Consider the following 21,426-nt stretch of genomic DNA (forward strand, 5'->3'; position numbering starts at 1 on the left):
CTTCCCATTGCTAAGATGGATGTTGCTCCGGGCATACCGCTAGTCCCAGCGTGAGTGTTGTTCTCGCTGCCCCCACTTGGCTATCGGCTCCACCCGCCAGGACAGCTGGAGAGCTCGCGACCATCGCTTCGCTCGATCACCCGTCTGCTCGCCGGGCTCACGTACTTCATGGTTATTTCAGACCATGGGACATCAAGGGAGAAGCCTGGATCTTTCCACTCTACACGCCTTTCTCCAAGGACCCGATCCCGCTCGCTCCCGCGGCCTACTCCGAATTCGAGGCTGGTACCACGTTCGACCTGAGCGATAGGTATCATGGGGGTGTGGGCATGGTCATGATCATCCGGTGAGCAGTTTGTCTGCTTGATGGGCGGCACGGTGAGTGATGGCTGACACGATACCGCTCGACACACGTGGTGACGTCGTATCAGATACCTAGATGGCCCAGGTCAGTCTCTGTTGCTCCGCTTGAGAGGAGAAAGGCTTCAGGATAGCTTATACCAATGATCGCAGCTGGACCCTACGACGAGCTGTTGTATATTCCGGGGTTGTTCACCAACAAGGAGAAGCCGGAAGAGTACTTCTTGACGACGACGAGAATCTACGTCTCGACAGACATCTCGGTTGCCAAGTCAGTCCTGGGTTTACCGCTCAGCTTGCCCAATTTCGCTACGACGCCTGTTTCTGACCCACTCCACTTTTTCTGCAGCGGAAGGAAGGAATGGGCTATTCCCAAGTACGCATACCTGTCTATACTACTTATCGGGATCTGGAATTGACGCGAGCGACGTTCGAACGACCTAGACACCGAGCTGAATTCTCTTTTGACCGTATCGCCAATTCTTCGCGCGTGCATATCACTGTCTCTCACCCCACAAAGCCGACGCCGGAACCGTTCTTCTCTGCGATTCTCGGCGAATCGAGGCTCACGCCGCTTCCGATCCCGGTGAAGACCTCATGGCTCTCGTGGCCCGTCTCCCGCTACTTCCTCGACGGCTACAAAGCATGCTTGATCCAGCCTCCACTACTGTCGACGACCGATTTGGAAGATCAAGCTAGCAAGCTATCGGTGCTCACCAAGACGAACCAAACGGTCCACGCCTTGACCGGCAGTGCCGGCAAGACCCTCGCTTTCACACCCTCCGCCTCGGGCTGGTCGAGACTATCCTACATCGAGGTCAAACGTCCTGCAGGCGGGGATGAGGACAAGGACTGGAGCGGTTTCGGCGACGGGATTGGCTTCCCGAAATTCGCAGTCGCGAAGGAAGGCATCATTAGCGGGAAGGGAGTCAGGTTGCCGACTTTCAGTATGCATGTCGCGTCCGGAGTCGTCGTCAAGTGACCGCGCCTCGTACCGGAACGTCAGCTTTTAAAATATCGGCTTTTGGTTGCGCGCGGACTTTTTACTGTACCTTACGGATTTGGTGCTGTCGGTACTGTATGTGCTTGACCTCTGTTATGGTTAATATTAGTTCCCTATTCAATGCGCACTCGGCTCAGTTTCACAATCCCTTACGTGACAGCCAGCTGGCAGATATCAACCGCATTCGGCACACTTGATTTCACGCGCTACATCTCCTCCATTGTTCAGGTCCTTCCTTGCCAGTCAATTGGCACGTTCCTGCTGGTCTTTTTGGAAGACTGAACCGATCGAACCTGCATCCTGCCAAGTTGAAACGTGACTCGAGCGGAGATTCGATCGACCGTGACTCGAGCGAGAGCTCCGATCGCACCTTCCCCCTGCGAGTTCCGACTGACTCGCTACTGCTCCTGCTGACATGAGCAGCTTATAATATCGACTCGAGTGACTCGATGGCAGTCGTAAGCGGCACACTACAAAGGAGAGTGTCCATCGCGATGGTCTTCCTTCTTTCAGCATCACTTTCTCAACTCGACCTTCGCAAATATTCTCACCTCCACCTCCTCCTCTTCCAACTTCGCTACTCATTCTACCATGCTCGCCAACGGTCTCATCTACCGGACTATCGCCGACTCGCGCGCTGTCAAGGCTGAATCCTCCTCAGACTCGAAATCCTCGAACAAGTCCATGAAGGTGAGCTCTCTTCGCTGCTGCCGTCGCCCTTTTTAAGGTTGCCAACTGAACCGTCCCTTGACATCGCCAGTCCATCTTCCGTCTTCCGTTCGGTAGCAAGAAATCCTCTTCGCCATCGATCGTCACTGAAAGGGACGAGCTCTTGCCCAAACCTGCGAAAGCTCCCGTCGACGTCTTTGCGCAAATCATGGCTCTCAACGCTCGTCACGGTGACCCTTCAGTACAGGTCAGTACTTTCACCCTCCCCCTGCACTTCGTGTTCAGGAGACTGATCCGTTGTTTGTAGGCATACGCGGTCAAAACTCCCAAACAATCGAAAAAGAAGTCCTCGAAACTCGTCTCGACTCGTACAGTGGAAGCTCCGCCTCCTCCCTACGACGCGTTCGATGAAATCATGCGCATCAACGCTCGTCACGGTCACCCTTCGGTCCAAGTCAGTCTTTGAGCTACCGCTTTTTCCTACTCGCTCGAGCGTATCTCTGATCCCATTTTTCTCTTTTCTAGGCTCACTTTGCTCGATGAGCTTGATCATGAGACTTGCAACAACACGTCACTCGGTACAACCACTCCAATAGTAACCTCGATCATCGGTACTTCTTCGTCCCGCTCGTCTCACGAGCGATAGAAACGTCACGACAAAGCCCAGTCGCGCACACGCCTTCACTGTGTCCGTAGGATCATTCAGAAGGACCCAGATTCCCAGCCTTAGAGACTCCCATCATTCTTGGTCTCTCTACCATTTATTCTTTTGGTCCATTAATCTTTGCGTGCAAATACAAGTTGTGAAGCTCGAGCATTCTGCTTCGAGCTTCGATCTTAGCATTCCTGGAAGTAGCGAGCCATAGTGAAAGACGATGATAGCCATTGCATTGCGAGAGCGTACATCGGGCAATATGTTTTTACAAACAACATCTCGGAAGGATTCGTACAATCGGGTCGAGGCATTGAACCATGCAGTATCGTCGTGTTGATTGGAGTGTATGGGGTAGATTCGTAGACTGGAAGGACGAGAACGCTTTGCGGAGCATGTTGTCGTGAATCGGGTCTTGAGAAAAGGAACCAGCCAGCTAGTTGCTGCCTGAGGATCCTATGCTTCGGAAAACACACCGACATTCGGAACCGAGTAACATTCTCCGAGACGTTCCCTTGTAGGGGTTCATTTCCTCAAAAGGTTCGCAACGTGGGTTGCTTCTGCCTCAGCGTCACTGTCCTCTTCGTGAGGAACCGATTCGACCTCGTTCGGAAGAGCTTCGAGTGCCTCCAGGTAGATACTTTCGTCACCCACTTCCTCTTCAGAGGACACTCCGTAATCGAGTTCGAGTTCGTCTTCTTCATGTCCTGATCGTTTCGGAGGTTGATCTCGGAATTTTCGGACTTGCGGTTTCGAGTTTGTTCGATTCGCTGTAATTGGTGCCGGATTGGACTGTTGTTGCGTCGGTACTGTTGGGGCTGCTGGCTGTACCTGCTGTTTCGAGGGAAAGAAGGGTGGAATAGAGTCGAGACAGGGACGTCGGGAGGTATCGATTCGCAGTTTTTGTTTTCATCAAGGTAGAACAGGACGAGTAGTAAGGTGAGAAGCGCAAAGGGAGGGGAAGTGAACAGGGTAAGGGAGAAAGGAAGGAAGGAAATCACCTCTTCATCTTGTAGATCATCCGAATCGACGCTCTCATCGTCGTCGTCATCGTCGTCGTCGTCTTCGTCGTCCGAATAGGGAATCGAAAGCTGTACGAAATCGTCCTGATCTTGCAGCTTGAACTTTTTCTTCGCCAGTCTTCTGCCTGCTTCGCCCGAGATCCCGACAGTCGCATTGTGTCGTTTGCGTTTAGTCTTCTTGTCTGCCTCTTCTCGATCGAGTTCGTTTTCGACTTCGGATTCGAGCTCTTCCTGGTCGTCCTGGTCGTCCTCTTCTGTCGAGTGTTGATCGGAATCATCTTCCGATTCCTGAGAATGAACCCTGCGCAGGACGTGCGGTTCTTTGCACCCTTTCACGTCGCACTGTCCCGTCTCGCTGAACCTCCAGCATTCGCGCACGTGGCGTTTGTCACATTCGGCTCCAGCTTGGCACCATCCGTACTCGACGAAATCTCGACAGACCTTGGCGTCGGGACTAACGACGACGTGTGCGTACGGGCAATTCGCACGTGTACAATTCGGGAAATGGGAACAGTGAGGCGACCTGTGCGGGTTTGGAGAGTGCGACAGGGCGCAGGTCGAAGCAGTTTTCGGACACGACGACCGCAGGAACGCAGGGCAGATTGAAATCTTGGTCGAGTCGTGCACGTAGCGACATGTGTGAGCTCTCGAGCACTGGCCTGATTTGACGCGACATTGAGGTGTCAGCTGCAGGCCGTCAAGGGGAGAAAGGAAGAGGAGGCGATATTGACCAGTCTTCTGGAAGTAGATACACAGCTTGTCGGATTTTGGTTTCGGAGGTTTCGCAGCACGAGCCGCGCGACCAAACGCGCTGGGGGTCGCAACTATCAGCGTATTCCGCTCGCATTCAGGACAAGGTTGTCAACTCACCCTCGACCCCTCGTAGCCCCTCGACCCCTCCTGCCCCTCGAGCTTCCTCTCGTTGCGCCCGCCTCGTTCGCCCCATTCCCGACGAGACCTAGTTTTTGCTGTAATTGCTCCTTCTTGAGTTTGCGGTCCCTCGCGAACGCCAAGCTGACCAAGTTGCCCGATTTCGTGCGAATGTAGGTCGTGCCGAGATGGCTCGCTCGACGCGGGGTCGAATTCGGGTCAATAGGAGTACTGGACGTCGCTGCAGCGTCGGTCGAGGGTGTTGAAGCGGAAGCAGGAGTGGAAGTCGAGTCTGCACGATGCATTCTGCGGCAGTCAGCATCGAGGGAGTTTTGATATGAAACGGGTCGCGAAAGTATCTGACCTGTCTTGCGCACGAGTTTGTTGCCACGCGAGTCGGCGACAAAGGTGACTCCCTCGATTACGACGTCGCGGGTGGTCGGAACGGAGGGAGGTCCCGACTTCGCGGTCAGACCCGACGCGGTCACTACCGGGTTTGAGGAATCCGCAATTGCGGAACGTTCTACAGGAGTCGTGGTGCCACTGCGGCTGCCAGCGCCTGGCAAGTGCGGTGCGACCCAAGTTGCGTTGCGGTGTGGACCTGTTGTCGAGCTCGCGGCTCCTCCACGACCCCGACCCCGACCTCGGCCACGTCCCCGACCTTGTCCGCGTGCCCAACCGCTCGGGTTGGCCGAACCTCGCTTGTGTTGGTCGATAGCCGCTGTCGGCGCAAGCGAGCATGAGTAACCGAGATTCGCTTGCGATAGTCCCAGTCCAGCTCACAGGTCAAGCGTGCAATTTCTGCGAGCACCTCTGCTTCGTTCGACATGGCTCCGAGAGGGATGCTGAGTGTCGAGAGCGGCAGAGAGATGAGCGCAACATGTTTCGTTTGATCGTCTCTCTCGACCCCGACCTCGCCTCGATTTCGACTCGAATCCACCGCCGTGTCGACCGATCATGTCAGAGGGTAGCTCCAGGAGTGAGGCAACATCAGTCGAGGTGCCATTTCACTCGTTATCACGCGCGCAGCCTGATCAGTCAACCCTCGCCGATTCGCAAGCTACCACCCCGGTTGGGCCTCAAGGCAGTGTGAGGGACAGCCAGGACAGCGAAGTCGACCAGCTCGTCGAATCTGATGCCGATTCGGCCCAGGGCACGGCTACGAGCCTAGGCGGGGCCGTTGCAGGGCCGGGCCCATCGTCCTCTCTCAAGCGCTCGTTCGAATCCACGTCGGCAGTCACGCGCGACGAACAGCCGCCACCCTTGGTCAAGCCGCATCGAGCTCCGTGGCTGCTCGGCGCAAACAAGAAGAAGAAGAAGCGTGGACGGCCACCCAAGCCTGTTTCGGCAGTCCCGGCCGCATCGACCAACAACGATGGCACACTCTATATGCCCATACCGTTGCCACATTACTCTGTAGAACGCGTCGAACAAAACTCGCGCAAGCATCGACACGTCCTCAAATTCCACGACGATGTCACCGACGCGACCCAAAACAAGTGGCCCCTCGAGCGCGAGTTCGATCCGAACAACAAGGAGAACGGCAAAACTTACTGGTACGAGCGGCCCGATCCAACCGAAGGTCGCCATCGCTCCACGCTTGAGAAAATTGGTGACGAACTCGCCAAGAAACTCGGATTGCACAACAAAAGTACATACACTTTCGAATTACCCTCGTTCCCTCTGGTCGACGCAACTGATCCCCTCGATTTCCGTCTCCCCAGATGGAACTGAAGAATACTGGGTGCTGCACAGGCTGCCGAAAGACTACCTCTTCACTGTGCACCACTGCGTGACGAGTTCGGCCCAATCTCGTACCGATGTGTACATGTTTGGGTCTGCCGCGACCCCCAAGTTTCGAAGTACGAACGAGATCATTCCGCACCTGTACTGGCTGCTCGAACATGGTCCACTCGACCGCCTCAAATGTCAGTGCAAGTACTGCACCAAGAAATCCCAGTCGGACGTGAATCGCATCGAAGGTCTCGAACAGCGACAGTCTTCTTCCTCGGTTCCTCCGTACTCGGGACCGACAGCGCCCACGTCGAGTGCTGCCAAAGTATCGAACAAGAAGCTCCAGAAGGACGACGTTGGAGACGATCGAGATGCTGGGGTTGACGGCAGTGACGGAGCTAGCGGTCCCACGGACTCGAGTGACAACAAGGCACCGATCAGATCTCGTACCTTCAACAGCGATTCTCCCGAACCTTCGTACTCGGGTGCATTCGTCGACAAGCAACGCGATGTCGACTTGGCGTATCCGGGCAAAGCGCCCCGATTCCGCAGGGGCGAGCTCGTATGGGCCGAAATACCACAGGGATCACTCGAGTGGTCTTCAGAGGCAATCAAAGAGCAACGGGGATCGATCTCGCTCCGATATTGGCCAGCGATCGTCCAACACCGTGACGAACGAACCGAGTCGGAGTTGCAACAACCGTACATCGCCGGTCATGAAACGATCCCTGAGTTTGTGCACGTCAAGAAATGGGTGTACTCGATTGTCTACCTCGGCACGGCGAACACGGCTCAAGGCCTCGAACAGACGCAGATCAAACCCTGGCTTCTGAAGGACCTCTCGGAAGACGATAATGGCGAGCGAGAAAGCTTGTGGAACAAGGACACCATGCTCAATCGAGACAGTTACAGCACAGTCTGGGACGGCACGAGGATGAGGAAGGTCGACCTCGCCGTGATCGAGACGCTTGACCAGGCCGTCGTGCCTTCAGCATTCGCGATGCAAATCGCCGCCCATGTCATGTCGTCATTCTCTGTCATGTGAGCGCGTCTCCCCTCGACCACAGCTTACAGTGCGATTCTCTGACCTTCTTGCCTGTCGGTAAAACACCTTGAAGTGATCGATTCCTGATCAAGGACCATCATTTCGTGACTGATCGTCCGTCATTGACGCCTGAAGATGTCGAATCGATGAAGCGCTACAAGGACAACTGGTTCTACCAGTCGATGTACCTCGGATCCGAGCTCGTCTGGGTCAACGATGTCGTGCGTCTGATTCACCACAAGGACCAACCGCTACCGCCGCTACACCGCCCACAAGAGGATGCGCTCGAGCGGAGCCTGTTCATGCATGTACAGGCGATCTGGAAAGACCAAGAGACGAAACTTGTCAAGTACAGTGGTCAGGTCTACGAACTTCGCGACGACTCGATGCCACTCGTAGAGGACGAAGACAACAAGGGGGCCGAAGGGTTGGCTGCGATCGATCCTCGACAACTCGACCTCGCTACCACTGCTGGCAAATCTCCCGGTTCTGCCGCTTTTTACCCGGTCCAACTACCGCCAGCACCTTCGGGCTACACGTTTCATCGTCTCACTCCAGGGCAATCGCAAGTGACGGTCGATCTCGAATACGTCGCCGGACGGTACTACCCTCTCCCTGTCGACTTTGATCACGAGGACAAGATTCGCGAGATCTTGCAGAGTTTCCCCAACATCGATCCCGAAGATGCAGACTCAGGTGAACCAACGAAATCAGTCGATCAAGACGAATTGAAGTTGACCGAGGCTCAGAGGTTGGTCACTCTCGCTGGATTGACCCCGGCCGTTCGACTGTACAACAAAGTGAGTCCTCTCTCTCTCTCTCTTTCGCGGTCTTGGACCGAGACCTTGGGACCATTTCGGTTCCACCTTCTTGTGTCTGATCAAACTCGCACTCGGGAAAAAAACAGGTCAGCAAATGGCAAGGAGACCGAATGACCGCGCTCATCAATGCCGAGACCAATTCCTGTGTGAGTTCCTCTGAATCGAACCCGGAATCCCCTCTACGACACCCTTGACGCCTCTTATTTTGTCACTACAACAGCAAGAGGTCGCGAGTTTCTTTGAACGCGAGCTCGATCATTGCTGAGCAAGAACGTTATCAGAATTTTTTGGTACCCTGGGAGAGCGGGTCAAATAGTGTCTGTTGCAAGATTACGACGATTTGCCTGTCTCACACTTTTAGGCTTTTGATTCGGCATCACGTTGTCCCAGTCCTCTTTGCCAATGGAAATGTAGAGCGACAAGGCGCCTTTTTGAGGATCGATTGACTACGCAAACGGTCCGGATCTTGGCCTGACAAATTCTGCAGTTGAATAGATTAACACGCTGGCGAAGAGAGCGGAATCCTGACGCTCGTCTGTAAATTCGAAAAAGAGTCAGATCATGCACAAATGGCCACGTCAATGATGACGGGGGAAAGGAGTTTTTGACTGACCGCCAATCCTGACAAACTCGTCTCTTTGTAACTGAAAGAACATTAGAGAGACTTCGGTCAGATTTCTCCGACCATTCAAGAACGAGATGGGGTAGAGAACGGTTCCTTTGAATCGAAAGTTTGTGCAAGAAAAAATGGGGATCAAACTGACTGAGAATGCATGTCCCTTGCTGTCAACCTCATCGCTTCGATCGCCTCGTCGAGTGTCACAGCGTGTTCTCCATCTCCCGCCAACGCGAGTTGTGCCGCTGGAGAGGAAACACCCAACAGTGCATCAGTTTCCACTTCTAGACTTGATTCGAAAGGAAGGGAGAGTGAGAGATGTTTGACAAATTCTAAAACTCACCTGTAACCGCTTTGACCGATCCGAGAGCGTTCCGTTCGATACAAGGAATCGCGACGAGTCCATCGATCGGATCACACGTCAGTCCCAACGAGTGTTCGATTCCGATCTCGGCAGCTTGTAGGATCTGTGCGGGAGAACCTTTTGGTGACGAAAGAGGTCGCATCCCCGTCAGGGAAGTAGATTTGTTTGCTGGGTTCGCGAATCAAGATATCGTACCTCCCATGCAGGCAGTAAACGCGCCTGCTGCCATTGAAGTCGATACTCCCACTTCTGCCATACACCTGTGAGCCGACAACCTGCTTTTCGTTAGTGCAAGCATCATGCAGAGAGAACAACAAATTTCGGAAACTTGCCCTCCTTCAGCAGCCGAAATTGTCGCTCCACGTTTGTACAACATTCCTATCGCTGTACACGACGTATTCAGACAATCAGCGAATGTCAAGGTCGGGCAAAGAGATTGATCGCGAGTTACCTGCTGCAGTCAAGAGGAAGGTTTGGATATCTCGTTGAGGATCGTCCGAGATGAACTCGATCAAGTACTGCCACCATTCAGAAGAGCAGAGTATGAGCCATCTCTCGAAAGCTCAGAGATTCGCCCTAAAAAGATTCCAGAACGATTCTCACCTTCAACACAGCGGGGATCACCCCGGCCGCTCCCTGTAGCAAACCGTCTCTCTCAATCTCAGTATCTCCCAAATCCGGCACAGTAGGAGATGGAAGCTCACATTGGTTGGCGCCGTGACGACACGACCTCCTCCCGCGTTCGTCTCGTTCACTGCGATAGCGTACAAGCTCAAGAAATCTAGTCCTGGGAACGTCGGTCTTTTCGGCGGTGGTGGTGACAGAGGGTGATCAGGAGATCCAACAACGAGCGGGGTTTGCGAAGTCCGTCTTCGAGAAGGTGGGAACGCAGTCGGTGAAGCTGAAGCGCTCGCTTCGTCGGATTCCGAAGCGAGGGAGAGAGGAGCGGGCGGAGGCGGGAGCGAAGTGGTGGAAGGTGCCGTGTTGAGAGTTGGATAGAAGCCTGACATAATGCCGGGGAGTCAATCAGCTTTAACCTCTGCCAGTGACAGCTTCGAGAGAGATGTCACCTTTGAACAGCTTCTTGTAAAGGCCTGGAGCTCGTCGACGGATCTGGAGTCGTCCAGGGAGCATCTCATCCTCTGGATGCGGCAAGTAAGGATCAGACTTGGGAGGTAGTCGGGTCGACTTGGAGTCACCCACTCGAGGTTACGCCAGCATGGATCGACTGGTCCATCACGTTCCAAATCTTTGCGAGCTCGTCCTCGATCTCTTGGTCAGTTTTGAATGCTCGCTCGTTCTCCCACACTCTATCATCACACTGCTGGTGAGTCGAGGTGAAATGTGGTGAATCCAAGGGAGATGGGGATCGCTTACAATTGAGCGATCGTGAGCTGCGAGCGCGCGAAACCAATTCAGTTGTCTGTGCGCTGCTAGTGCGATCGTATCTCGAGGAAGCAACTCACATTGTGCTGCCGAGTCATGTTGAGCAGACCGTTCGCGTTTCTGAAGAGGAATGGCGGGACGTTCGCGTCTTGCCTCGATTCCTTCTCGTTTGCCGACACAGGCGTTTCGCTAGGCGCCGGCGATGCATTGATCAGAGGTGCTGGAGCAGGCAGCGAGCCTACGTTGAGAAGCTCTGATGGATGGAGTCCGTGAGTTTGATCCCGTCTCGAATGGTCTGCTTGGTCCTTCTTGATCGCGCGATAATACAGGTTCTCGTCGACTGGCGGAATCACGACAGCATCAGAGCTTGTTCGTGACGGATAGAGTCTGGGTCTCGAGCTCACCCTGGGTTCTTTCGTTCACGACAAAGCCGCCGCCGACACTAAAGTACGTGTTGGTCGCCAAGAGGTCTCCCTGGTCGTCAAAGACCGAGAACCTCATGCCGTTGGGATGCGTCGGCAGCGGCTCCATCGTCCACAGCATGTCCTTCTGGTGCGAGTACGAGATCGGGTGGGTCGAATTGAGCGAGAGGATCCCAGTCTCGAGGATTTTCGCGTAGCGCGGTTGAATCGTCGAAGGGTCGACCGTCTCGGGATCACTGCCTTCGAGCCCAATCATGATTGCTTGAGGAGTCAAATGTCTGTCAAAGTCGCGTTTCGATGGCGGGGGATCAGACCGTCTCGTTCACTCGGGAAACAGAATTAATGCGACCAAGGCTCACCCTTTGCCCGTTGCAGCGAGACTGCCGAACAACTGAATTTTGAGGCATTTGACTCGGTCGAGCATGCCGAGATCGACGAGATCGTTGACAAAGATGCGCGCTGCACGCACGGGTCCGACCGTGTGCGACGAAGAAGGGCCGATGCCGATTGAGAACAAGTCAAAGGTCGAGATGACTGCATGTTCAGCTCGCGGGATCGAGCTCGACTCGACGACTTCGTCGTTGCGAGGTGGGTCGGAAGCGGAACTGGCAGAGGCGAGGTCGAATGGCAAGATCGTGCGAGAAGGTCGAGTGGTCGTCAACAAGCGGCAGTGTGCGGGTCGAGGGACAATAGTTGGCACGCTTCGCCGCACCAGATGCAGCGACGGCAATAGTCGTCTCGAGAGCATCCTGGAGGCGAGTTCGACGGCAAAAGTCGTCACGGGAGGACGGAGGAAGATTTGAACGGCAATGGGGAGTCGGGACCCGGGGTCGACAGGGGCTCGAGTCGCAAGCGTGTCGAAGCGGCAGAAGAGGGCAGGCTGAAACCGGATCGCGTCCTTGTGGGAGCAGCTGTTGCACGACTCGCAAGAGGCAACGGGACGGCTCGCTGGTCACGGGACTCAGTCGAGAGACGCAGCAACGCTAAAGGCAATCATAATATTCGCCCAAGCCTTCTCAGCCGCATACAACCGCCCCCTCGCTGTCTCTCTCGAGGGATGGTAGTCGCGCCGCTCAGCTCGACATGGGACCTGCTCGGCGGGGCAGGGGCGAGCGCAACGACGTTCTACCGCAAGGTCGAGCTCTACTCGCTCGTTGAATCACCACTCGCCGAAATCGACCTGTCCGATCACGTCGTCGCGACGGCGAGGCATGGCGGGCCAATCGGTACGCCACTATTCACGAGACTCGAGACTCGAGACATTTCGGATCGTGAACTGCGCTGATGCCGAGGCAGACGGGTCCATTCACCAGCGATGATGCGTGACCCAGCGAAACCCGTCTTACTGTCAGCCAACGGCGCACGGCTGTCCCACGCAGACCGCCACAAAGTCAACATCTATTCGTGCGCCGGACGCCTGCTGCAGTCGGTTCAAGTGAGTCCACGTCCCTCGGCTGTGTCCTCCCCCCACACGACGCTCACTCGGTCGCGCTCGCGATGCCTTGCAGTGGGACTCGCCAACCAAGATTGTCCAGCTCGGTTGGACCGCGCAGGAGCAGCTTGTGATCCTGACTCACGACGGCACCTACCGACTGTACCCTCTCACGCCCACTTCAACCGGCCTCGAATCGAGTTACACCCAGCACTCGCTCGGCCAGGACGCGATCGATGTGGGCGGCGTCCTGCAGGCCAAGATCTACGAGGACGGCATGGTCGTCTTGCTCGCGAATCTGCAGTTTGTCGAGGTGCGAGGCTGGGCCAAGGTCTCTACGACGGCCGAACAAGGCACCGCTCAGACCACAACTTCGGGCAAGGGCAGAGTCGTCCCGCTTGCAGCAGTCCAGCTCGACAGCCCGCCGGACTGCTGGTGTGTCATCCCCGCGAATGTGAGCAGCTGCCGCGGTACAGAAGTCCTGATTGCCGTCGGTCAGACCATCCTGCGGATGGACGAAATCGAAGTACAAGAGCAGGTGCGCTCTCGCATTTCTTTGTCGATCGTGTGCGAGGTTCTCAAGGCTGAGACATCTCTACACCAGCGGGTCGGTCGGGGCCCATTTCGATCGATCGTGCCATCGCCATCTGGTCGCTTCCTGGCCCTCCTCTCGCCCTCGTCCGAGCTGTGGGTGACTTCGCTCGACTGTTCGCGATCGCTATCAGAGTATTCCCTAGCGGACGAAGCGCCAGGCGAAGCGAGTCCAATTCGCAGGATCGAATGGTGCGGCTCCAACTCGGTTGTGGTCGCATGGGAGCGGACAGTCGTTATGGTTGGCCCGTTTGGGGAAACACTCAAGTACTTCTATACGGATCCCGTCGAGTTGGTGGGAGAGATCGATGGCACTCGGATCCTCAGTTCGGAAACTTGTGACTTCCTCCAGATCGTCCCGCGTGAGAAGCGACGAGCCAGTTTTTCGATTTCAAAGCGCCTCAGCGTTGACTCTTGCTCTCCGACAGAATCATCACAATCCATCTTCCTGCCCGGCTCGACTTCGCCTTCTGCAATCCTGTACGAGGCCTCACAGTTGTTCTCGCAACGGTCCCCGAAAGCAGACGAGTTCATTCGCTCGATCCGCGGCGACCTCCACGCCGCAGTCGACGGATGTATCGATGCCGCGAGCCGCGAGTGGGGAATCGAATGGCAGAAAAAGCTACTACAGGTGCGTCTTCTAAGTCCGTGCAGTCCGCTCGAGAGAGCGAGCTGACGTTCCGCGAGACGAGTAGGCTGCCGCGTTTGGCAAAAGCTTCCTCGAAACCCACAACCCGAGTGACTATGTGCAAACGACCAAGAATTTGAGAATCCTGAATGCATTGCGGGACCACAACGTTGGACTCCCGCTTACGATCGACCAGTGAGCTTTCCTTCTTTAGATCTTGCGCGCTCCATGAGTTGCTAAAGTGTGGAAGAGAATGACCAGATTCAACGCACGCCCGCGATCCAACCTCATCGCTCGACTCAATTCACGTTCCCAGCATCTCCTCGCCCTCCGGATATCCTCCTTCCTCGGTCTCTCCCCATCTCCCGTGCTGCGGCATTGGGCACAGCAGCTTATTGCAGCCTCTTCGCCTTCGTCTTCTGCTGCGGTGCTCAATACGAACGCTCTGCCTCGGACAGACGAACAGATCTGTCAGCAGATTGTCGAGAAACTCTCGACAGTGTCGCTCGCTCCAATCGCTCCGTCCGTCAAAACACCTAGTGATGCTAGTACGGTGCAGCAGACACCCGTGGTGGCGGCTCGAATGGAACTGTCGAGTGCAGACATCGCCTTGACCGCGTTCAATCTCGGTCGAACGACGTTGGCCATGATGCTCGTCGAGAAGGAGTTGAGAGCGGACAAAAAGATCGACATGCTCAGTCGAATGGGTGAAGTCGAGCGGGCCTTGTCGGAAGCCGAAGCGAGCGGAGATCCAGACTTGGGTGCGGTTTCCGTCTCTCGAACCTCTCTTTGCCTTGATGATCTGCTCGAGCTGATAATGGCTGTCATTCGATCGAAACAGTGTACTCGGTGTTGTTGCCGATGCTGAGCAGTCGACCTTCTGGAGACATCTTTCGTTTACTCCCATCATTCCCACTCGCGACCTCACTGCTGCTCCTGTACGCGCACGACTCGGATCGCAAACTTCTCAGAGATTTTTACTACGTCGACGACCGAAGATGGGAGAGCGCCGTGCTCGAACTCGAGGAAGGATTGGAACTCCGAGACAACGAGTTTGGAGAGCGCGTCGAGAGCGTCCGCAAAGCGAGCAAGAGGTTCGGAGAGGACAAGGAGTATGGGTTCGAAGTCAAGGTCAGCACGTTCTTCCTTCTTTTCTTTCTTGATTACTCCGACTCTGTTCATCGGAACTCGACGAGGATTTCCTTGCTATCGAAACGGGCGAAACTGAGCGTTCTCTTTTTGGGGGGAAGCAGATGACTGAGGAGCAGGTCAAGTTGCTCATTCTGCAACAAACCCTCGAAAGCGAATCCCCAAACAAGAAAATGTATGTCGGTTTGAGCGTCAACGATACGATCCGGACGTGCATATTCGACGGACTCGAGAAGAAGGTCGACAAGATCAAGAAGGATTTCTCGGTTCCGGACAACCGGTGCGCCGACATCTAAGCCCCGGCGCTTTCAGCGAGATTCCGATTCGTGATTTTTGACGATTCGAAAACAGGTTTTGGTATGTCAAGATGAAATCGCTCGTCGCGATCCGAGATTGGGACGCACTCGATGCTTTCGCGAGATCAAAGAAGTCTCCAATCGGCTACGAGCCTTGGGTGGACGCGCTTATCGCGGCGGGAGCGCAACGGCAAGCGGTCAAGTACGTCGAGAAATGTGAAGGCCGCAACAGGATCGAGTTGTTTGTCAAAGCGGGAGAATGGGTCATGGCTGGGGAGGAAGCAGTCAGAAGAGCCGAGAGAGGCAAGCTTTTGTACGTCCCCCGTTTCAACCCGGCTTCTTGTTCGAACCATTCAGCGCAACGACGTTCTTGTCTAATAGTAGTCTATGGATTGCCTGTAGGGACCTCAAATCGAGATCTCCAAACTCGATCATTGCAGCGCAACTCGACGAGCTGATCAGGTCTTTGGAGCAAGCGGGTATGTGATTCACCGTCGTATGATAGCTGTTTTGTTTTCTTCTGTAATCTCGAGATGTTGTTACGCGTTTATTCAAATCCCGGTTCTCGTCGAATTTGAAATTGCGAACTGTTCATAAAGTCGCGCTGCCGTCGACTGACAAGTCATACCAACAGACTTGACAATATGGCAGATGCACAGCGACCCGATGAACAGCCTTGGCACGCCGCTTTCCCGACTCCGACCTCTTCTCTGAAAGACGGCACTCTCGTCTCGATCACCGTTGACGAGCTGCAAAAGAAGATCCGAGACCAGCCCACTCTTGACAAGCGAGACTTTCTCGTGGTCGACGTGCGACGAACAGACTTTGACGTACGTTCAGTCCCAGCTCGGTGTAGATTGAGCAACGTAGATAAGTATGGTTGAATGACGCCGCGAAGTTTTCCGGTACCGCTCGTCAGACCGGTTTCATCAGAGGAGCTATCAATCTACCTGCGCAATCGTTCTACGCAACCCTCGAAACTTTGCTGCCGCTCTTGTATCAGTGAGCGTCCCCCTGTCTCCTTTCTTTGGCCCGCTCTGGCGCGAATTGGGTTCTCATCAAGTGGTTTCATGCACACCAACCTGCTGCCGGTGTTGGCCTTGCGCTTGATTGAATGTGCAGATACAAACTGGTGATCTTTCACTGCCAATCATCCAACGGTCGAGGACCGCGTGTAGCGGGCTGGTACCAAGACGCACTGGACGAGTTCGACATCAGCCGCAGTCGAGGCGCTGTACTCGAGGGAGGCATCAAGAAATGGATCGAGGTCGTCGGTCTGGAAGCCAAAGAAACGGTCAAGCTGTAAATGTGAAAATTTGCAGAAAACGAATTTTGCGCAATGCACGGTCCGCGACTGGATCTGCCCGGGACGGAACTGCACAGGCTATTTAGTGGCCCGTCTCGAATGACGTTGGTGATCAATGCTATCGCGCTTGCCCCATTTTGCTGGAGCTCGGATGCACACGTTTTTTCCGAGGCTCTGCATCACCTGGCAAGATCACTCACCGAGGCCGCGTCCTCCCTCGGATCCTCTGCGGCTAGCTTTGATCTGGTCCGCGTCCACAAGTTAGGGTGCATCCCTCTGGCGTACGGAGCTATTCTTGACTTAGATACTGTACACCCGAACGAAGCGTCGTCAGATCTCTGCGCCTCTTCGCGTTGCAAATTACAGATCATGGTTGAATCTATATAAAGTAGCAGTATGGATCCTCGTGGCGGTGACATCGTCTGGCAAGAGCATCGCGATCTTATCCTCAAATCAGAAATCTCCAGATTTTTTTCGGGGGTCCCTAATAGCGCTCCGGATCCTCCTTGCGCGCACCATGCCGGATCCGAGGAGCGCAATGCCCCAAGCGAGGGATCTGTAGGGATCGTCCTCATTCTAGCAAACTTGTTCTGTGCACGCAATGCAACAGCAAGTCTTCAGGCATGTGACGCGAGAGGGCCCTCGCAACAAAAAGGGTTCTTCTGATCCTTTCGAGAAGCGCAGCTCAGATTGGTCAAGTAGCGGTGCTGAATGTGTGCAGTGTATCACAGCGCTGCGTAGACCTGAAAATGTCACGAGGCAGCTGAGGTTGCGAAAGTGCCCGCGCAAGCAAAAGCTTTTGCAACCGCAAGAAAAGGGGTACCGACGAGAAAATGTTTGCGAAGGCGGGGTCCCGACGGCTGGCGCAGCTCTGCTGTCCTGGACCAGGTGAATCAGGACTCGCGCACGCTCGGTACAGATGTGCACTTGTTGGCCACTTCCTGAACACCCGGAACAGAAAACCCGGATGAACTTCTCGGACAGAGAGGTTTCATTTTGAGGGACTTGCCCCGGCGGGAAAGGATTTTCGCTCTGACCCTCGGAAGGTCAGAGGCCGCAGCGCGCTGCTGCCGATCCCTCAAAAAGCACAGCGCTGCGCCAGCACCCTCTCGGAGAACAGCAGAGAGTGGTCCTCCTTCTTTTTTTTTTCGGTGAACCCTCGTTCGCTCGTTCCGCTTCAGTTGAGAGCCCGCTGCTTCCAGTCTCTCTCTTCCCTTCCATCCACTCCTAGCGGCGCTCTACCTTCGACTAGTTCATTCTTTCGTCGATCACTCTTTCGCCCAACATGCTTTCCACTCTTCTCGTCGCCCTCTCCGCAGCTGCCGCATCGGCCGCACCGATTTCGCTCATCCCGTCGTCGGTCTCCCTTCCCAATGCGACCCAATACAACGCCACCGTCGTGTGGTACGAAATGAACGGTCGTGCCGGTGCTTGTGGCAAGTTCAACAAGGACTCGGACCTCGTCGTCGGCCTTCCCCTCGAGTTCTACTCGAAGCTCAACGAGGTTTCCCCTTACTGCGGCGAATACGTTGTCGTCCAGAACACTGTCACCAAGAAGAACGTCACCGCCCTCGTCGCTGACGCTTCGACCCTCAACAACACCCTGTCTGTCTCGGTCGGCACCTGGGAGGCCCTCAACGGAACCGCGACCGACCTCAGTAAGTCCTTACAGCTGCTTGTCCTCGCTTTTGACTTTGAACTGACATCGACCACTGTCTCTAGCCCAAGTCAACTGGCGCCGCGCCAACGAGACTGAAATCGCCGCCGCCAAGAAGGCCCAATCCGACGCCCCGTCTACCTGGGCTGCTCCTTCCTCGACTTCGACCTCCATCGTTGCCGCCGCCCCGACTCATGCTGCCGCCAAGGAATCGAAGGGTGAGTTTACTTCAGACGCAACCTGTTCTTTTGACCGCCACTGACGCAAATGCCTCTTGATTAGCCCCGGCATCGTCGTCCGCGGTCTCGTCCTCGGCTTCGTCGTGGTCTGCCTCTAAGGAGTCGTCGGCTCCCGCTTACACGCCTTCCTCGTCGTCGTCCGCTCAAGAATCCTCCTGGACCCCTTCGTCGTCGCCTAAGGCCGCCAAGCAGCCTGCTCCTTCCTCGTCGTCTTCCTCCGAGGTCGAGAAGACCTGGTCCTCGTCTTCCTCGTCGACCTGGACCCCTGAGCCCAAGACTACCTCGACTTCGACCTGGTCGCCTGAGCCTACCCCTACGACCACCTCGCAATGGACCCCTACGACCACTGCTCAAGCTCAACCCAAGGAAACTCAACAGTCCTACTCGTCTGGCTCCTACTCCGGTCAGGCGACGTGGTACACCCAGGACGGAACCGCTGGATCGTGCGGCAACTACAACAGTGACTACGCCAACATCGTCGCCCTCAGTTACTCGCAAGTGAACGGCGGTTCGCACTGCGGACAAGGCGTCAAGATCACCAACACCAACACTGGTGCTACCGTCTACGCCACTGTTGCCGACACGTGCCCTGGCTGCGGCTACGGATCGCTCGACCTCTCCCTCGGTGCTTTCGATGCTCTCGGAAGCCGTGATGCTGGTGTCTTGCCCATCACCTGGTCGTTCGCTTAAACCCCGAAACGTCTTCTCCGATCACGATCCCATTCTTCGACTTTCCCACCATCATGTCCTTCCTTTCCCTTTCACCACGGGTCTTCACGAGTCTTTTTCCACCAAAACATTCTTTTAGGGCTTTTGTCGTCTCGAACACACTGTATCCTCCCGCACTCTCACCTCGCAGCTGTAGCATTCTCTCGTTCTTCCCCTTATCTGATATCTCTCTCTTGACTATTCGTATGCCGCGCATCGAGCCCCATAGTCTGACCCCAAAAGTGCAAAGCAACGAAAAAAGCACATTCTTTTTCACGATTTTCGGGCCCTTCAAGCTTCAGGCTTGGATCATTCCAATGTCTAGCGATCAATTCTCAAGCGAGGTGACCTGCAGCCAAGTGCTTTTCATTAGGAGCTCTTCAAGGGTTTCGAGGGGCAAGCGCGGAGCCTCGACTTTGCAAACCTTCGTGGTCAAAGACTAGTATTGGCGACAACACAGAAGAAAGGCTACACAGTGCTTAACAGGAAATGGTAGGATAAGGGTACTTGAGGTTTGCGTGCAGGAAAGAAAGGAAGGAAAAGGGATTTAGGGTCAAGAAGGAAAAGCGGTCTGGCAATGCGGACTTCAATCGATGTCTTCCTCTTCCGACAGTTCTTCAACCGAGTCCTCACTGAGGTCCGTCGTTGGATACTTCCTCCACCTTGCGAGTTCGACAACGACGCCTCTCAGTTCTCCCGACAACCTCTCGTCCTCTGCTTCGGCTCGACGTTCGAGGTCTTTGAGGTCTCGAATCTTGGCAGCATTCTTGTTGAGTCTCTGTACGCTGTCTCGATGGACTTGTACAGCATCGGCAGATGCTTTGACAAGGGTTTCGAACGCATCGATGGCGGCGGTGAGTCTGAGCGAGAGGAGGTGACGAAGTCGGAACAGGAGCAAGAGGACCGGGTGAATCAGAGGTTGCAGTAGCTCGACGAGAGTATCGTAATCAGGCGAAGGGAGAAGAGGCGGAGTGGTACCACCGCCGCTGTCATGGAAAAGGTCGTTCGAGGATTCGGGTTCAGAGTCATCGGTTGAATGGACGGAAGACGGTGGGGTCGAGGGTGAGGATATCCTGTCGCTCCCTGCATCGCTGAGGGCGTCTTCTCCGTCGGTCGTAGCGCCATCACTCTCGGCGCCACTCAAGTCGGATCCTGCGCGTTTCCGCCACAACGACGTCCTGCGGTAATTTGAGCTCCCTCGATCCCGCGCCTTGTTCGCGAGCCTCGCGACCAGGCTCTCCTCCATCGTAAGCCACTCGTCGTCGAGTTCGAGGGTCGAAGCCGGAGTTGCCGGGTCGTTCAATTCGGCGAATTCGACGTCAAGGTCGATCAAGAGTTCCTCGACAAAGTTGAATGCTTCGAACTCGTCCTCAACTTCGCGCTTGATGACGGGACATACGTCATCTTCAGGACCTTGTCGCTTGTGCGCTCGCATCTTGCCTTTCCGGAGCGCTCGGAGTACCCGGCGGTCCAAACTTGACACGGCTCGATCCGCTCCCTTCTTGAACACGGCCTCGAGCGTGTCGACCTGTTTCGCTTCAGCGTGAGCGGCTTGAGCCTGTTGCGACGTACGCAGAACTTGATCTCGTGCGACAAAAACGGCTTGACGAAGTTCCGCGTGATGAGCCGAACATCGTGTGAGCAGGCTCGAAACGGTGGCGATCTGGTCGGCGGATTCGGAGAGGGCGTTCGAGAGTGACAGGATGGCCGACACAAGCGTACGTAGGTGCAAGGGGAGCGAGGCGGGAGAGGTTTGCCAGGGGGCAGGTGAGCCGTGCGAATGGAACGTGAGTGCCGAGAAGGGGTTGAGCAGTTCGCTCGCGCTCATCGCGCTTGAGACGACAGGTAATAGACCTGCAAGAGCTGGCAAAAGGGCGGGATCGAGACGAGGGAGAGTGGGTGAAGCCCGAGCAACTCTGTGCGGATCAATCGATGCATGCATGGCTCCGGTTTGGCAGAGCGGGGCTCCCTGTGACATTGGAATTTCGGGCGATTGCATCGGGACCCCGTGCGTTGCAAACACTGTCTCTATCATGTGCAAGTCCGCTCAACCCTCACGCTGGACGTTCAAGAGTAGATAGCTTATTCGACTGAAAAAATGGACCCGTTATCGTCGCGAACGAGACGCGGCAAGCAGGCCGATCGAGGCCGAGTTTGAGCGAACCCTGCAGGAACCGTCTCGATTCGCTCGACGAGAGGCGTGACGACGTCGCCAAAAGATAAACCTCGCATGGCCGGCAAGGCGTACATCGCCAATTTTCGCTCTATTGCGCCACTGCCATCGGAAGCGAACAAAGTCGTCGGAACACAAAAAACAGACGAGGGGTATATTCCAAGTACTTTGAGGGACGAGCTGTATAATCGGGACGACCGAGGCAAAAAATGCGCGACAGCCGACAGGCCGAGACAGGAAAAGCGATGGAGCAGATAGCCACGAAGAGAGTGAGGACCGCGAT

At 55.3% G+C, this 21,426-nt stretch overlaps 9 protein-coding genes across 9 annotated transcripts; 6 read left to right on the forward strand and 3 right to left on the reverse strand.

Annotated features, from left to right (window-relative positions):
- Nucleotides 1-15: 15 nt before the first annotated feature.
- On the forward strand, nt 16-1,342 carry JCM15063_003985 (uncharacterized protein; the record flags this gene model as incomplete). Its single annotated transcript, XM_076677029.1, has 6 exons — nt 16-50; nt 101-346; nt 432-448; nt 514-631; nt 710-736; nt 805-1,342. The coding sequence occupies 6 exons, from the start codon at nt 16-18 to the stop codon at nt 1,340-1,342; spliced, it is 981 nt and encodes a 326-aa protein (XP_076536011.1).
- Nucleotides 1,343-1,954: 612 nt separating this feature from the next.
- JCM15063_003986 (uncharacterized protein) lies at nt 1,955-2,575 on the forward strand (the record flags this gene model as incomplete). Its single annotated transcript, XM_076677030.1, has 4 exons — nt 1,955-2,053; nt 2,124-2,279; nt 2,340-2,486; nt 2,558-2,575. 4 exons carry the CDS (start codon nt 1,955-1,957, stop codon nt 2,573-2,575), a joined length of 420 nt encoding a protein of 139 aa, XP_076536012.1.
- Nucleotides 2,576-3,209: 634 nt separating this feature from the next.
- JCM15063_003987 (uncharacterized protein) lies at nt 3,210-5,405 on the reverse strand (the record flags this gene model as incomplete). The annotated part of the gene is made up of 6 exons (XM_076677031.1): nt 3,210-3,518; nt 3,686-4,365; nt 4,438-4,517; nt 4,577-4,868; nt 4,941-5,297; nt 5,360-5,405. 6 exons carry the CDS (start codon nt 5,403-5,405, stop codon nt 3,210-3,212), a joined length of 1,764 nt encoding a protein of 587 aa, XP_076536013.1.
- Nucleotides 5,406-5,533: 128 nt separating this feature from the next.
- On the forward strand, nt 5,534-8,441 carry JCM15063_003988 (uncharacterized protein; the record flags this gene model as incomplete). Its single annotated transcript, XM_076677032.1, has 5 exons — nt 5,534-6,227; nt 6,301-7,351; nt 7,429-8,155; nt 8,263-8,322; nt 8,397-8,441. 5 exons carry the CDS (start codon nt 5,534-5,536, stop codon nt 8,439-8,441), a joined length of 2,577 nt encoding a protein of 858 aa, XP_076536014.1.
- Nucleotides 8,442-8,672: 231 nt separating this feature from the next.
- Nucleotides 8,673-11,712, reverse strand: JCM15063_003989 (uncharacterized protein; the record flags this gene model as incomplete). The annotated part of the gene is made up of 15 exons (XM_076677033.1): nt 8,673-8,711; nt 8,790-8,820; nt 8,941-9,037; nt 9,136-9,273; nt 9,352-9,416; nt 9,489-9,540; nt 9,608-9,674; nt 9,760-9,792; nt 9,861-10,159; nt 10,227-10,298; nt 10,360-10,466; nt 10,534-10,550; nt 10,623-10,882; nt 10,947-11,242; nt 11,324-11,712. 15 exons carry the CDS (start codon nt 11,710-11,712, stop codon nt 8,673-8,675), a joined length of 1,962 nt encoding a protein of 653 aa, XP_076536015.1.
- Nucleotides 11,713-12,021: 309 nt separating this feature from the next.
- Nucleotides 12,022-15,547, forward strand: VPS16 (tethering complex subunit VPS16; the record flags this gene model as incomplete). The annotated part of the gene is made up of 11 exons (XM_076677034.1): nt 12,022-12,190; nt 12,278-12,399; nt 12,473-12,934; nt 13,001-13,349; nt 13,416-13,618; nt 13,683-13,810; nt 13,877-14,376; nt 14,457-14,746; nt 14,869-15,044; nt 15,116-15,373; nt 15,463-15,547. 11 exons carry the CDS (start codon nt 12,022-12,024, stop codon nt 15,545-15,547), a joined length of 2,742 nt encoding a protein of 913 aa, XP_076536016.1.
- Nucleotides 15,548-15,704: 157 nt separating this feature from the next.
- On the forward strand, nt 15,705-16,366 carry JCM15063_003991 (uncharacterized protein; the record flags this gene model as incomplete). Its single annotated transcript, XM_076677035.1, has 3 exons — nt 15,705-15,890; nt 15,980-16,062; nt 16,183-16,366. 3 exons carry the CDS (start codon nt 15,705-15,707, stop codon nt 16,364-16,366), a joined length of 453 nt encoding a protein of 150 aa, XP_076536017.1.
- A 1,285-nt stretch (nt 16,367-17,651) lies between these two features.
- JCM15063_003992 (RlpA-like double-psi beta-barrel domain-containing protein) lies at nt 17,652-18,952 on the forward strand (the record flags this gene model as incomplete). The annotated part of the gene is made up of 3 exons (XM_076677036.1): nt 17,652-18,024; nt 18,089-18,241; nt 18,306-18,952. The coding sequence occupies 3 exons, from the start codon at nt 17,652-17,654 to the stop codon at nt 18,950-18,952; spliced, it is 1,173 nt and encodes a 390-aa protein (XP_076536018.1).
- A 604-nt stretch (nt 18,953-19,556) lies between these two features.
- JCM15063_003993 (uncharacterized protein) lies at nt 19,557-20,798 on the reverse strand (the record flags this gene model as incomplete). The annotated part of the gene is made up of 1 exon (XM_076677037.1): nt 19,557-20,798. The coding sequence occupies one exon, from the start codon at nt 20,796-20,798 to the stop codon at nt 19,557-19,559; it is 1,242 nt and encodes a 413-aa protein (XP_076536019.1).
- Nucleotides 20,799-21,426: the final 628 nt, after the last annotated feature.

Source organism: Sporobolomyces koalae (genome assembly GCF_050403365.1).
Source record: "Sporobolomyces koalae JCM15063 DNA, S_koalae_JCM15063T_v1_ctg6, whole genome shotgun sequence".
Lineage (NCBI taxonomy): Eukaryota > Fungi > Basidiomycota > Microbotryomycetes > Sporidiobolales > Sporidiobolaceae > Sporobolomyces > Sporobolomyces koalae.